We start from the raw sequence: 13,046 nt of genomic DNA, 5'->3' as shown, positions 1-13,046 counted from the left end.
AAAATTTTCTATTCTACTTCATTATCCATTCATGCTAGGAATCCAGTTATTAATTAACGGGATCAGTGGTTAAACTTATAGCACAGTTCATGCTCACAGGTTCACACATTTTGAATCAAAACAAAGTAGTCTAACAATAGAATAAATAAATCATCTCAGTTACATTTATGTTTACATTAAAAATATCCATACAAATAGACTCAGCCTGATATCAATTCCTGATACCAATACCTATACCCAAGATAAATAATCTAAAGGCAAATAATCTAAAGACAGAGCAAGACAGCAACCAATTCAACAAACTTAAAAGACACCTACTATATGGAAAAGACTGTGCTAGGGTTCTGCACCATCTCATGAATAGGGAAGTGGTGGGATGAGGTGCAGAAACAGTACTTGCATTATTTCAAGTGGTCTCTTTATTAAGGAAAGAGGTCAAAGGAACATAACCTGAGTGCAATAAAAATCTAGTTTCATATAAAACTAGTACTATACAAAATTCAGTTTATAATGATCACTGTCCATCAGCAGCTTACGATCAAATAAAAGACAGATCAAAGTATAAGAAAATTGTAGACGATAATATTTTCCTAATGACCTAGTCTCCCATCTAGGTTTAAATATGAGAAATTCTAGTAGATAGTAGGTATAGAGCTAAATAACCAAAACATAAGGAAGTTAGAGAATGGGGACAAAGACTTAAAGATTTTTTAATATAAGCACTATTTCTCCTCAACCTTGTTCAGTTTTGGATGGATCAGCTTATTCAACAGGAGCCAGAGAATGAAGGTTATTTTGAGGAACAATCAAAAACTGCAGGCCCACTGGAAGTTCAAAAGGCGACTGTTCCTCTTTCTTCTTGAGGTTGACATCTAAATGCAAGATTATTAAAATACGATTTCATACTGAACAGTCATCAAGGTCTACAACTGGAACAGAAATATTTTACATACAAAAGACCTGAAGATGATGGTGTACTTGCATAATGAAGTGGAAATCATTTGACTTTCCACGGCAAACCTGAAGACAATGGCCATGCATTCTGAGGAGTGAAAAGGACCATCTAGTGCTCCATGGCAAACAGGTTACCAAGCCTTGCTCTAGAGTTATAATGTCCAAAGGGTAGCCACTAGACACATGTGGCTATCTAAATTTAATCAAAATTAAATAGCACTACAAAAAAAAAGAAGTAGCTTACTGGCACCAATTACACCAGTTAAGTAAAAAACCAAGATTTATTATAAGAGCTATTACAATAAAAAAGATGTTAAGTATAGAATCTAGGTTGGCACATAGGTGTTCACTTTATAATTGTCAAGAGTTTTGTATGTTTTATCCTTTTCACGTTAGAAAAAAAATTGTTTAAATAGCACCATAAGTTCAGTTATACGAGGCACACCTCAAGTAATCAGTAGCCTCATTTGGCCAGTGGCTACCCTACTGGACTGCACATAGAACATTTCCATTATCGCAAAAAAGTTATTGGACAGCCCGACTGTAGAGCCTAGTTGCTCAGGAGTCCTGGCAAGCCTCCAGAAACTAATTATTCCACCCAAAAGTCAGTGCTAACTTGTTCCTAGGGCAAGTGGATTATAACTACTGGAACAGTACAACTTTTAAAGAGTGGAGGTTCAGATGGAAGAATAAAAGGAAACAAGGGACATGGTTACTAAAAGTAACGAAAGAGGAAATCTATTAGAAAGAGGTTGAAAGGAACTGGGAAACTTAAGTGAGACCCGTGGTCAATAGGAGTTAAAATATTTCTGTTCATTCATACGCACATGTACGTTTGTCTAAATGTTTAACAATTTATAAAGCTGAAAACTCATTTAGTTTTCCCCCTCCCCTACACACCAAATACATTGTGAAATAAGGAACAAGGACATAATCGAAGATATGCCTAACATGAGGTAGACTTCACTCTTGTAACACTTTAGGATATCACTGCTTATAACTGAAAATATTTAAATGTGAATAATCCCTGAGGGGTTTGTGATAACTGTTAAAAAAAAAAAAAAAAAAAAAAAAAAAAAAAAAAACCCAGACCTTCTGTAAGCCCCCAAAAATTAAATCCAATCATGTATGAAGGAAATAAGGGAAGATCTACAATTGCCTTTCATGGATGGGAATATGGCTACATATTTCCACCTAAAGTATCTTCTGTCACAGGATATACCTACCAGAACAATTTCTTATTATCTCTAAAGTGAATTAGAGATATAGCCTCCTAGAAAAAACAAAAAACTACTCTGCAACCAGGATTTGATATGTTTTATTAGAGCAAATTTTTAACAAAAGGTGGCTTTTATTTACAGAATTTAATGTGTGTGGGGACTGTCCAACCCATGTGGACTCAAGCAAGGATAACCATTAAGCTTGCTAATGTATTTTCTTATTTTCAGTTTACATACAAATTTCTTTTTGTTTGTTTCACATTCATAAAAACCCCAATATTGTAAATGACAAATAACCCCTCCCATCCCTTAATTAAATATACAAACAGCTTGAAAACATACAATTTAAATTGGTTTAATCTTGAAGTGTAATCCAATAAGACTGAAAACTAAACATTTTAAGTCTTGTACCAAATAGTAAAATACTCGAAGACCTTCAGGATCCCTAAAATTTAAAAAGGTAAAAGTTACTTTTTCTTCCTAGGATAAAACAATTCTTTAAATTCCTAAAACAAAACAAAATTAAAATCTTATAACAATTAAGTTAACAAAATTTAGGAGAAGGGAAGGATTTTGCCAACAACTAGAGCATAAAATGAATATCTTTTCTATAAGAAAAAAATAGTTTCTTCATCAGCATTCATTTTAGTATTTAAAGATTCATCTCCTTATGAATGTCATAACTGCATCATAAAAATGTCTAATAAAAATAATACCGTAATGCCACCATTTCACAGAATAACTGTGAACATTTTGATGTTTCTCTATTTTTTAATAACTAAAATCATTCCCTGTGCCCCTTTTTACATTACTTTCCCCACAGCATTAAAAAAAAATTCCCTAGTAATTTTTAATTAATTTAATAATTCTCTCCTTGTTAGACACTGGGGTTAATTTCCTATTATTAATAATACTTCAATGAGCATCTTCATGCATAACAAAGCCTTTCCAATATTTAGGAGTAGTTCCATAGAAGAGATGCTCAGAAATGAAATTACTAGGCCAAAGGTGAATGAAAAATGTCAACAGTTTTTGATGCATATTACCAAATTGCTTTCCAAAAACCACTACCAATTTATAATCCCAATAGGGTATCAATGCCACATCCTCACCAAAGGTAGGAAAAGAAATTTCATAGTTTAAAAGTATCCAGTTGGTCTCTGTGAACACAGACTTTTGTGTCCAATAGTCATTATGCATTCATTCCTTTCTCCTTTCCTCTAATAAATATTTATTGAAAGCATCTATTATGTGCAGGGCACTATGCTAACTTTGTGGATACAGCAAGGTTCTCATGGAGCTTACTTAAAGCAGACAAATAGGTTATTACAATTTAGAGTGACAGAAAAAGGTAAGAGCACTATGGGACACTTTGAGGGGAATGGGCACAAATAAGTGGCTTGGATCAGACCAAGAAAATGGGATGTACTACAAAACCCTGGGGCAGAGGAGAGATAGATCTGGGGAGGACATTGGTAGCTAAAGGATACTTAGGCTAGACTGGATTTTTTCCATCTTTTTCCCAAGTATTGAGCCCAAGGAGGAAAGTGAGATGACATGGACCTAATGAGGCTGATATAATCCAATAAGGACTTCTTTTCTTTGGATTTTCTGATACTATATCCATATTTTTATACAAAAGAGCTAATACAATTTGGGCATTATTATATACAGCTGTTGGATTAAAATTTTTTGGACAATCGATGAAATACTCTGCTAACTTCTACTGAGAGACAAGATAGTAAGCCTTTAATGACATAAAAATCAGAATTACATCTGCATAATAAACTGATAGGAAGCTAATGAAATTATCTTGGCTAACAAACTGACTATACTATAGTTCTAAATGAGCCTCTCTAATAATGACAACTTAGCCAAAATGCTTTAACATACTTACTTTGACTGATTTACATCAATAAGAGAACCTATTTTTGATGTGGTAAAAGATATGTGCTCATCTCCAATTACAATTTCAAGCTCCTAAAAAAAAAAAAGCAGAAAAATGTAGTTAATATAAAAATCTATCCCAGAGATATCTGTATTCTTGCTACAAACGGATCCCAATTTTAGTTGCAAGTTTTCTAGCAGTCAACCAGTCTAGCGGGGTGGTGGGGGAAAAGAAACTTGGTGTATTAGATATAAACTATATCCTTAAAATAAAAACTGCTCACGAGTACTACCCCCAAGTTTAGGACCAACAAAGAATTGCTTTCCAGAGACATAAAGAAGACACTATGAAACAAAATGACAAAGAAATATTTCTTACAATGTCAGTAAAAACTGAAGACATCACTTTGAAGCACATGTTGGAAAAATGATAGGAGTATAAGACCATTTTTAATATGATAAATACATATTTTTTCTTTCTGGAAGATTCTACAAATAAAATGTATAATATTAATAACCACCACCACCAGTTTAGCACCTACTGTATGTCAGGCTCTAGTGCTAGGGACTTTATACTCTCTGTAATCTTGAAAATACCCTTATTCACCTATTTTACAAATAGGTAATTCAAAACTCATAAAGCAGAGGAAAACACCTGTTGATATTTATAACCACTAATAAGGATGGTACTTATATTTGATCCCAAGACTGTAAGACTTCAAAACTAATACTCCGGGGCCGGGCGCGGTGGCTCAAGCCTGTAATCCCAGTACTTTGGGAGGCCGAGACGGGCAGATCATGAGGTCAGGAGATCGAGTCCATCCTGGCTAACACGGTGAAACCCGTCTCTACTAAAAAATACAAAAAAAACTAGCCAGGCGAGGTGGCGGGTGCCTGTAGTCCCAGCTACTCGGGAGGCTGAGGCAGGAGAATGGCGTAAACCCGGGAGGCGGAGCTTGCAGTGAGCTGAGATCCGGCCACTGCACTCCAGCCTGGGCGACAGAGTGAGATTCCGTCTCAAAAAAAAAAAAAAACTAATACTCCACAAAATAACTAAAATTAAGAACTAGTTTTAAAAAAAAAAAACCATACTGTAGATGTTCCTAGTGTGCTGTCATTACTGTATAGATTTTTCCCTATATTGTGTATCTGCAGGCCTAAAACCAATAATTAAGAAGCTGTATCTGTAATGAATTTTCAAGTTAACAGATACTATTGAAGACAATCCCAGCTATTTAACCAGAGGCCTAATTATGCAGTTTATGACACACACCAAATGGAGAATTAGCTAAGACGCTCTAAGAGCCATAAAACCTTTGACCTGATACAAAAGGCAACTTTTGAAGCATGCCTACTCCTCCCCACTAACCAAAACCCATGAACACATCCTTAAGCGAGTAGATAAAATACTAGGCTCTCCGCGAGTCTAAATGATATAAAAGGTTAGCTGCTGTGGTTTGCTCTTTAGTACATCTGTATATCTGCATAAAACAAACTGAGGCCTAAATTTGCTTTTTAAAAGTGATACGAGGCCGGGCGCGGTGGCTCAAGCCTGTAATCCCAGCACTTTGGGAGGCCGAGACGGGCGGATCACAAGGTCAGGAGATCGAGACCACCCTGACTAATACGGTGAAACCCGTCTCTACTAAAAAATACAAAAACTAGCCGGGCGACGAGGCGGGCGCCTGTAGTCCCAGCTACTTGGGAGGCGGAGGCAGGAGAATGGCGTAAACCCGGGAGGCGGAGCTTGCAGTGAGCTGAGATCCGGCCACCGCACTCCAGCCTGGGCGACAGAGCCAGACTCCGTCTCAAAAAAAAAAAAAAAAAAAAAAGTGATACGATGCTTAAAATAAATACTGTTAACTATTATCTTTGCTCTTCTAAATAATGTTTCTTTAAACAGAAGAGTTAAGTTACTCCTACAGAGTGTCAGCATGTGTTAGATTTCTCCACATTTTCTTCTACTCAAAGAAGGTGATATAAAGTATAATCCTCAGGGATATACAAAAGTGAAATTAAATGTTTCTTCCTTCCAGGGGTTGTATCTCATTTCTCCAAGAGCTGAAAAGACCCAATTCAGAAACCAAACTTTCTTTTTACAGAGTGAAATTAGGCTTTCAGAGTTCTTCAGAAGGCTTTTGAGAAAAATCAATTATTCTGAAGGAATATGAGAGGCAAATGCAATCATAAGTTTTTTTTTTTTTTTTTTTTTTTTTGTTTTTGTTTTTGTTTTTGTTTTTGTTTTTGTTTTTGTTTTTGAGACGGAGTCTGGCTCTGTCGCCCAGGCTGGAGTGCAGTGGCCGGATCTCAGCTCACTGCAAGCTCCGCCTCCCGGGTTCACGCCATTCTCCTGCCTCAGCCTCCTGAGTAGCTGGGACTACAGGCGCCCGCCACCTCGCCCGGCTAGTTTTTTGTATTTTTTTTTTTAGTAGAGACGGGGTTTCACCGTGTTAGCCAGGATGGTCTCGATCTCCTGACCTCGTGATCCGCCCGTCTCGGCCTCCCAAAGTGCTGGGATTACAGGCTTGAGCCACCACGCCCGGCCAATCATAAGTTTTAACAAAGAAACCACCAATCAAGTCTCTCTCTGGGGTATAGGGATGCAAATAAGAATTTTAAAAGTTATGATTTGGCAAAAGTAAATTTTACATAGTCATATTCTTAATAAAAGTGATTAACACACAACAGAAATTATTCATAACACTGCACTGTGAAAGCATCCTAACGTTGGCTAGGGTGACTACAGAGAAAGATACCTAAATTTAGAGCTATGCACTGACTCCTTCACTACTAGCAGGTAGCACAGAAAAACAGAACTAAGAGACAAAATTAAAGAGAATTTACCAGGTGTCTATTAAATGGAAAGCCAAAGAATCAACTTAGACTGATTCAAAATAAATAAGGGTAATCATAATAGTATTTCAATTTTTAATATTTATGCACTTAAAGAATCACTAAATACAAACCTGTCGGCCAACCCTATCAGGGGGAGGCCACAAAGCATCATCTTCTTTTGTAATTTCACTGTCATCAATAATTCTCTTCAGTTCTTCCATTACACTCTTGTGCACATAAGCCTAAAAATCAATCATAATAAAATTGATAATGTCCACCTATGTCACCCCTCAACTCAGAAAGAAATAAGAGTTACAAACTCTGAATATTCAAATAGAGGAATATAGAAAAATTTAATTGATTCCAAAAGCAGAGAATGAGAATCATTTATCCTTGTTATATTACTTTTCTTCATCTCTTGCCCTTTCACATTTATTTTTCCCTCTTCTCATCATTATCCGTCTTTGAAACACTGTATTCTGCCTTTGTAACATTAAGATCCAAATACCCCCAAGTGGTTAGATCACAAGATCTGTAAGGTGAACAGTAATAAATGCAAGTACACTGAAGCAGGAGAATCGCTTGAGCCTGGGAGGCAGAGGTTGCAGTGAGCTGAGATCACGCCACTGCATTGCAGCTTGGGCAACAGAGCGAGACTCTGTCTCAAAAAATAAAAATAAAAATAAAAATAAATAAATAAATGCAAGTGTAGTTCACAACAAGGTTAGTTCTCTGAACTTTCTCATTCCTATGGATGCAACCATTGTATCTAATTTAAATGGCAACTCTTTCAGTCTGTAAATTGCCTTCTTCTTTACGATACAGCCTTAGATGTACTTTTGTAAATTCAACACAGACTTGAAGAAAATGGGCTAAATGCAAAAAAAAAAAAAAAAAAGACATTCAAATAGAACTTACCTCTTTTCTGATCATGACATCATTTTTGTAATTGCTGTTGTTGGCATATCTAAGCTTTCCTGTGGGAAGTGGAAAAAATCAATTTACAATAGCAAAAATGGCTAAAAAAAATTAATGACATCATATACAATTTTGAAGGTAAAGACCATTTTATACTATTACTTTTATTAATATTTCCTCCCTCCTTGTGTAAAATCATTGTTAGACATGTAGACAATAAATATTTGCTGGTTAAGTTTGCTGAAGTTGAAGCTAGCCAAATATTTAAATGGCCCATGCCTACAATATATAGATATACGGTCATTGTTATGGCCTATTTTCTTTTTTTTTTTTTTTTTTTTTTTTTTGAGACGGAGTCTGGCTCTGCCGCCCAGGCTGGAGTGCAGTGGCCGGATCTCAGCTCACTGCAAGCTCCGCCTCCCGGGTTTACGCCGTTCTCCTGCCTCAGCCTCCCGAGTAGCTGGGACTACAGGCGCCCGCCACCTCGCCCGGCTAATTTTTTTTGTATTTTTTAGTAGAGACGGGGTTTCACCGTGTTAGCCAGGATGGTCTCGATCTCCTGACCTCGTGATCCGCCCGTCTCGGCCTCCCAAAGTGCTGGGATTACAGGCTTGAGCCACCGCGCCCGGCCTATGGCCTATTTTCTTAAGCTACATCATGAACTAGAAAGAGAATCTGCAAAAGGCACTAACATTCCTTTCAAGTTTGTTATACGTACGTAGTAGTGCTAAGTGCCTTACACAGAGAATTTAATCTAATCTGTAAAACAATCCTAAAAATCAGGTTTTATTCTCTCACCTATTCATAAGAGAGAAAACAAAGTTAAGTAACTTAAACAAGGTCACACAAGATTCAGATCTAGATCTACTTTAATACTCAGGCTTTCTCCACTACAAAAAAATGTTCCTTTTTTCCCTTCAAATGTATGCAAACAATTATATTGTAGACATTTTAGAATTATGACTAAGAAGGATACAAACGATGCTTCTGGATTGAAGTTGATGAGTTTGTTAGCTAGTTTATATTTAATTTTAATCCATCATGATTTTTGTATTATCTGATGTATGCTTCCCCTTATGGCTAGTCAGTTGCCCAGACACAGCTATACTATGCAGCAGCTACTCTAAAATGATAGAAATGCCAGTCTTTGATGGCTCGGTGCCAGGTGCAGTGGCTCACGCCTGTAATCCCAGCACTTTGGGAGGCCGAGACGGGTGGACTACCTGAGGTCAGCAGTTCGAGACCAGTCTGGCCAACACGGAGAAACCCCGTCTCTACTAAAAATACGAAAAAGTAGCCGGGCGTGCTGGCACATGCCTGCAATCCCAGCTACTCGGGAGGCTGAGGCAGAAGAATCGCTTCAATCCAGCAAGCAGAGGCTGCAGTGAGCTGAGATCGCACCACTGCACTGCAGCCTGGGCGATAGAGCAACACTCTGTCTCAAAAAAAAGAAAGAAAAGGAAAAAAAGAAAAGAAAAGAAAGAGAGAAAGAGAAAGAAAAAAAAAGAAAGAAAGAAAGAAAGAAAAGAAAAGAAAAGAAAAGAAAAGAAAAAGAAAGAGAAAAAGAGAAAGAAAAAGAGAGAGAGAGAAAGAAATGCAAGTCTTCGGGAGACTCAATATTACCAATAGAAGAAGTATGTGGAACAGTGTAGTGGCAGATACATTGATTAGAACCACTGTTCTAGCATAAAACTTCCCTGATAATATTCAGGTGCTTAATTTATGTGACCTGCTAAAAGTGATAGATACAAGCTTGATGGTGTTCACAGGCAGAGGAACTGAAAATAATACTACATAAAGAATAGATGAATTCAGGTAAATTTAGCTGAATTTATGGGGAGAGTAAGGTTGAATACAGTGATTAAGGTTTCTAAATAATTGCAGGGCTGGCACGGTGGCTCATGAGTGTAATCCCAGGACTTCGGGCGGCTGAGGTTGGTGAATCTCTTGACCTCAGGGGTTTGAGGACAGCCTGGGCAACATGCGGAAACCCATCTCTACAACAACAACAGAGCTGGGCGAGGTGGCACCGGCCTGAATTTCCAGCACCTTGGGAGGCTGAGGTGAGGGATCACTTGCGCTTGGGAGGTGGAGGTTGCAGTGAGCTGAGATCTTGCCACTGCACTCAGATCTGGGTGACAGAGTGAGACTCTGTTTCAAAGTAATAATTGCAGGACTGTAGTTCACGTGAGTTCGGCTTGAAATGCTTGATACTCTTCTCCTTTCCTAATATACGTTCCTCCTCTAATTTTTTATTCTTGCTCTCACAGAACATTGTCTAAAGCCTGCTTATAGGACTTAATATACCTACTGCTTTATAGTTAAATGTCTGTGTCCCCACCAAGACAAACCTCTTTGAGTTAAATTTGTCTTACTCATTAGTGTACCTTCCAATTTTGTATTTGCTTGTTGCCCAGCAAAAAACGTGCATTTTAAAAAAACCAAAACATATATATCCAAATGAACTTTCTTGTTGCAGGTAGGCAAGACCAATGTAACATGTTCTAATAGCGCTGTCAGAAAACAAATTGTTGCACGCTACTTGGGTAGCAGTATCACCTTGTCCTCTCTCTCACTGCTCTGGAAGTCTGTTTTTTTCTCTCAAAGGCCAAGTCTCTCATTTCGAGGCTCATCTCAAGAGTGTCTTCCTCTAGGAAGATTTTCCTGACTCCCTCCTGTGGAACTTTACCTCTCCCCTCTTTTTTGGTACTCTTCATGCGTCCTATGGTGAACAATTATACGTAAACACCTAAAACATATTATTATTCTCATTTGTTAACACGTCGGGCTCCTCCCCTTCAAAGAACACACACAGCCTGAATGAAAAAAAGGTACTGGTCACCACAAGATTTTATTCATCCATTGGACCACCCGCTGATGGGGGTGTTTTCAAAAAAGTGCTAGCATTTTTAATCAGGGCGACAATCGACAGAGTCCCTTCTGGTGCACTGTCACAGAATTCTGATTACTGTAGTTTCGACCTTTCAGTTTGTGACAGGATTAGCTTTAATTTATTGCAATTAGTTCTCTTTCATTTATAAAACCAACTTAGGCCTCCTCTAAAGCTCCTATTTCCTTCGAGGGAAGCAGTGGCCTCCGCCCCCTGTACCTTCCACACCACCCGGCCTCCCCTCGCCTCCTCCACGGCCTCTCGGTCTCGCTCCCCTTTCCCAGCACCGCGTGCCGTGGGCCTCTTCTCACCGTCTGGCCGAAATTCGAACTCCAGAAACTCGTGCCCAAACTTGCCCTTGTGCCCTACGTAGTAGCGCAGGTAGAAATCGCTAGCCATAGCCATTTTTGTCCCCGGGAGGCCCGCCGAAAACCCAGCCAACGTGTCTCCCGGCGCCTTGTAGTCACGTCATCGCGCGGAATAAGCGCGTCACCACAGGCGCTTCTCTTCCGCCTGCCGTGCAGCCCTGGACTAAAGCGTGAAAGCCGAGTCTCGCGTGAGAGGCCCGTTGGTGCTGAAGGGAGGGTCGCATGCCGTGACTTTCTCTTTACTAGGATTGGAGGCACATTATTTTCAAAATAAAGATTACATTATATTAGCAAATATTAGAAATGTGAGCATATGATAGTCTTTTTTATCGACTTAGAGCTAAAGGTTTGCAAGTGGCTTTTACTTTTCTGGTCTCCCAGTCCTCGAGGCGTTTGTGAGATGGGTGTGGCTCTATTCCCGCTTTAACTGTGAGCTAAATAAAGATAAAGCTTGGAATAGAAATGGCAGACCGGGAATATAAACCATTTTTCTTACTTGATTTCGAACGGGGTGCTTTCCCCTTTGAATAACGATTGGTAGTTGCCCCGGACCTATAAGCCTATAATAATAGAGACAAAGTCAAAGGAATCCATCACAGCAAAAAACGTAAGAGATCTCATTTGATCTCTCAAGAATTCTGTGAGCTTGGCAATGTAGATTGCTGTATATGCCTTAGGCTGATGAACAAACAGGCTTAGAGAGTGTCACTTGCCCGAGGTGAGGTAGCTGTAAGTGTTGGGATTGAATCCTAGGTCTTCTCACCACCACTCTCTTACTAAAAATCACTGACGGTGATTTCAGTGGGACAAAACTGGCTTAAAGTCTTAAAACACACACCCCCTACGCCTGAAAAACCCTGACTGTCACCGTGCTTTTTTTAACAGCAGAACTTCTAAGGTTCTTAATTCATTCAATAAGGGTTAACTTTTAGTAGCCTGTGGAGTTTTGGCAATTTGACTTAAGATACAATAATGGTTTAGCCCATTACTGTTTCTCGCCAGATAGAATTAAATTGGAGGAATGAAAGAATGCTCCATTGTGGCGTAGTTTTTAAGGTAAGGGAAAGACTTTTACACAGTGTCTGCTTTTTAAATATTATTGATCACCCTTTTGTTATCAACACACAAAGTAATCCTCTCTGTCGGTTGACAACCTTCAGTGATTTTTGCAGAAAGTCGTGGTGAGAAGACCTGGGATTCAATCCCAACACTTACAGCTACCTCACCTCAGGCAAGTGACTATCTCTAAGCCTGTTTATTCATCAGCCTAATGCATATACAGCAATCTACATTGCCAAGCTCACAGAATTCTTGAGAGATCAAATGAGACATGTAAAATAGTCTTTAAATTTTATAAAACGTTAGTTTTAACAAACATTTCCTATGTGACAGTTTGAAACTAGAAATAAAAAGGCATTTGCACTGGTAGTCTAGGAAAGAAAGCAAACATGTAAGGCAAATATCAGCACAATGGAGCAATTGCTATAATTAAGAATATATGTGCCATTCTGGCCAACATGGTGAAACCCCGTCTCTACTATAAATACCCAAAAACACGTGGTGGCGGGCGCCTGTAGTCCCAGTTACACGGGAGGCTGAGGCAGGAGAATCGCTTGAACCCGGGAGGCAGAGGTTGCAGTGAGCTGAGATGATCCCACAGCACTCCAGCCTGGGCAACAAGAGCGAAACTTCGTCTCAAAAAAAAAAAAAAGGAAAGGAAAGGAAAAGGAAAAGAAAAAGGATGAGGAGGGAGGGGGAAGGGGAGGAGGAAGAAGATAATATGTGGCCGGGCGCAGTGGCTCATGCCTGTAATCCCAGCACTTTGGGAGGCCAAAGGGGGCAAATCACCTGAGGTCAGGAGTTCAAGACCAGCCTGGTCAACATGGCAAAACCCTGTCTTTACTAAAAATACAAAAATTAGCCAGGTCTAGTGCCATGCGCCTGTATTCCCAGCTACTCATGAGGCTGAGGCAG

At 39.0% G+C, this 13,046-nt stretch overlaps 1 protein-coding gene across 1 annotated transcript; it reads right to left on the bottom strand.

The window, feature by feature from the left end:
* Nucleotides 1-2,256: 2,256 nt before the first annotated feature.
* On the bottom strand, nucleotides 2,257-11,195 carry MAGOHB (mago homolog B, exon junction complex subunit). Its single transcript, XM_033222928.1, has 5 exons — nucleotides 11,016-11,195; nucleotides 7,815-7,873; nucleotides 7,028-7,138; nucleotides 4,072-4,154; nucleotides 2,257-2,619 (listed from the first exon to the last, which is right to left on the bottom strand). Exons 1-5 carry the CDS (start codon nucleotides 11,107-11,109, stop codon nucleotides 2,520-2,522), a joined length of 447 nt encoding a protein of 148 aa, XP_033078819.1. The 5' UTR covers nucleotides 11,110-11,195; the 3' UTR covers nucleotides 2,257-2,519.
* Nucleotides 11,196-13,046: the final 1,851 nt, after the last annotated feature.

Source organism: Trachypithecus francoisi, unplaced genomic scaffold (assembly GCF_009764315.1).
Source record: "Trachypithecus francoisi isolate TF-2019V2 unplaced genomic scaffold, Tfra_2.0 Lachesis_group11, whole genome shotgun sequence".
NCBI lineage: Eukaryota > Metazoa > Chordata > Mammalia > Primates > Cercopithecidae > Trachypithecus > Trachypithecus francoisi.
The sequence above is the reverse complement of the archived record's forward strand: the minus strand, read 5'-3'. Positions and strand labels throughout refer to the sequence as shown.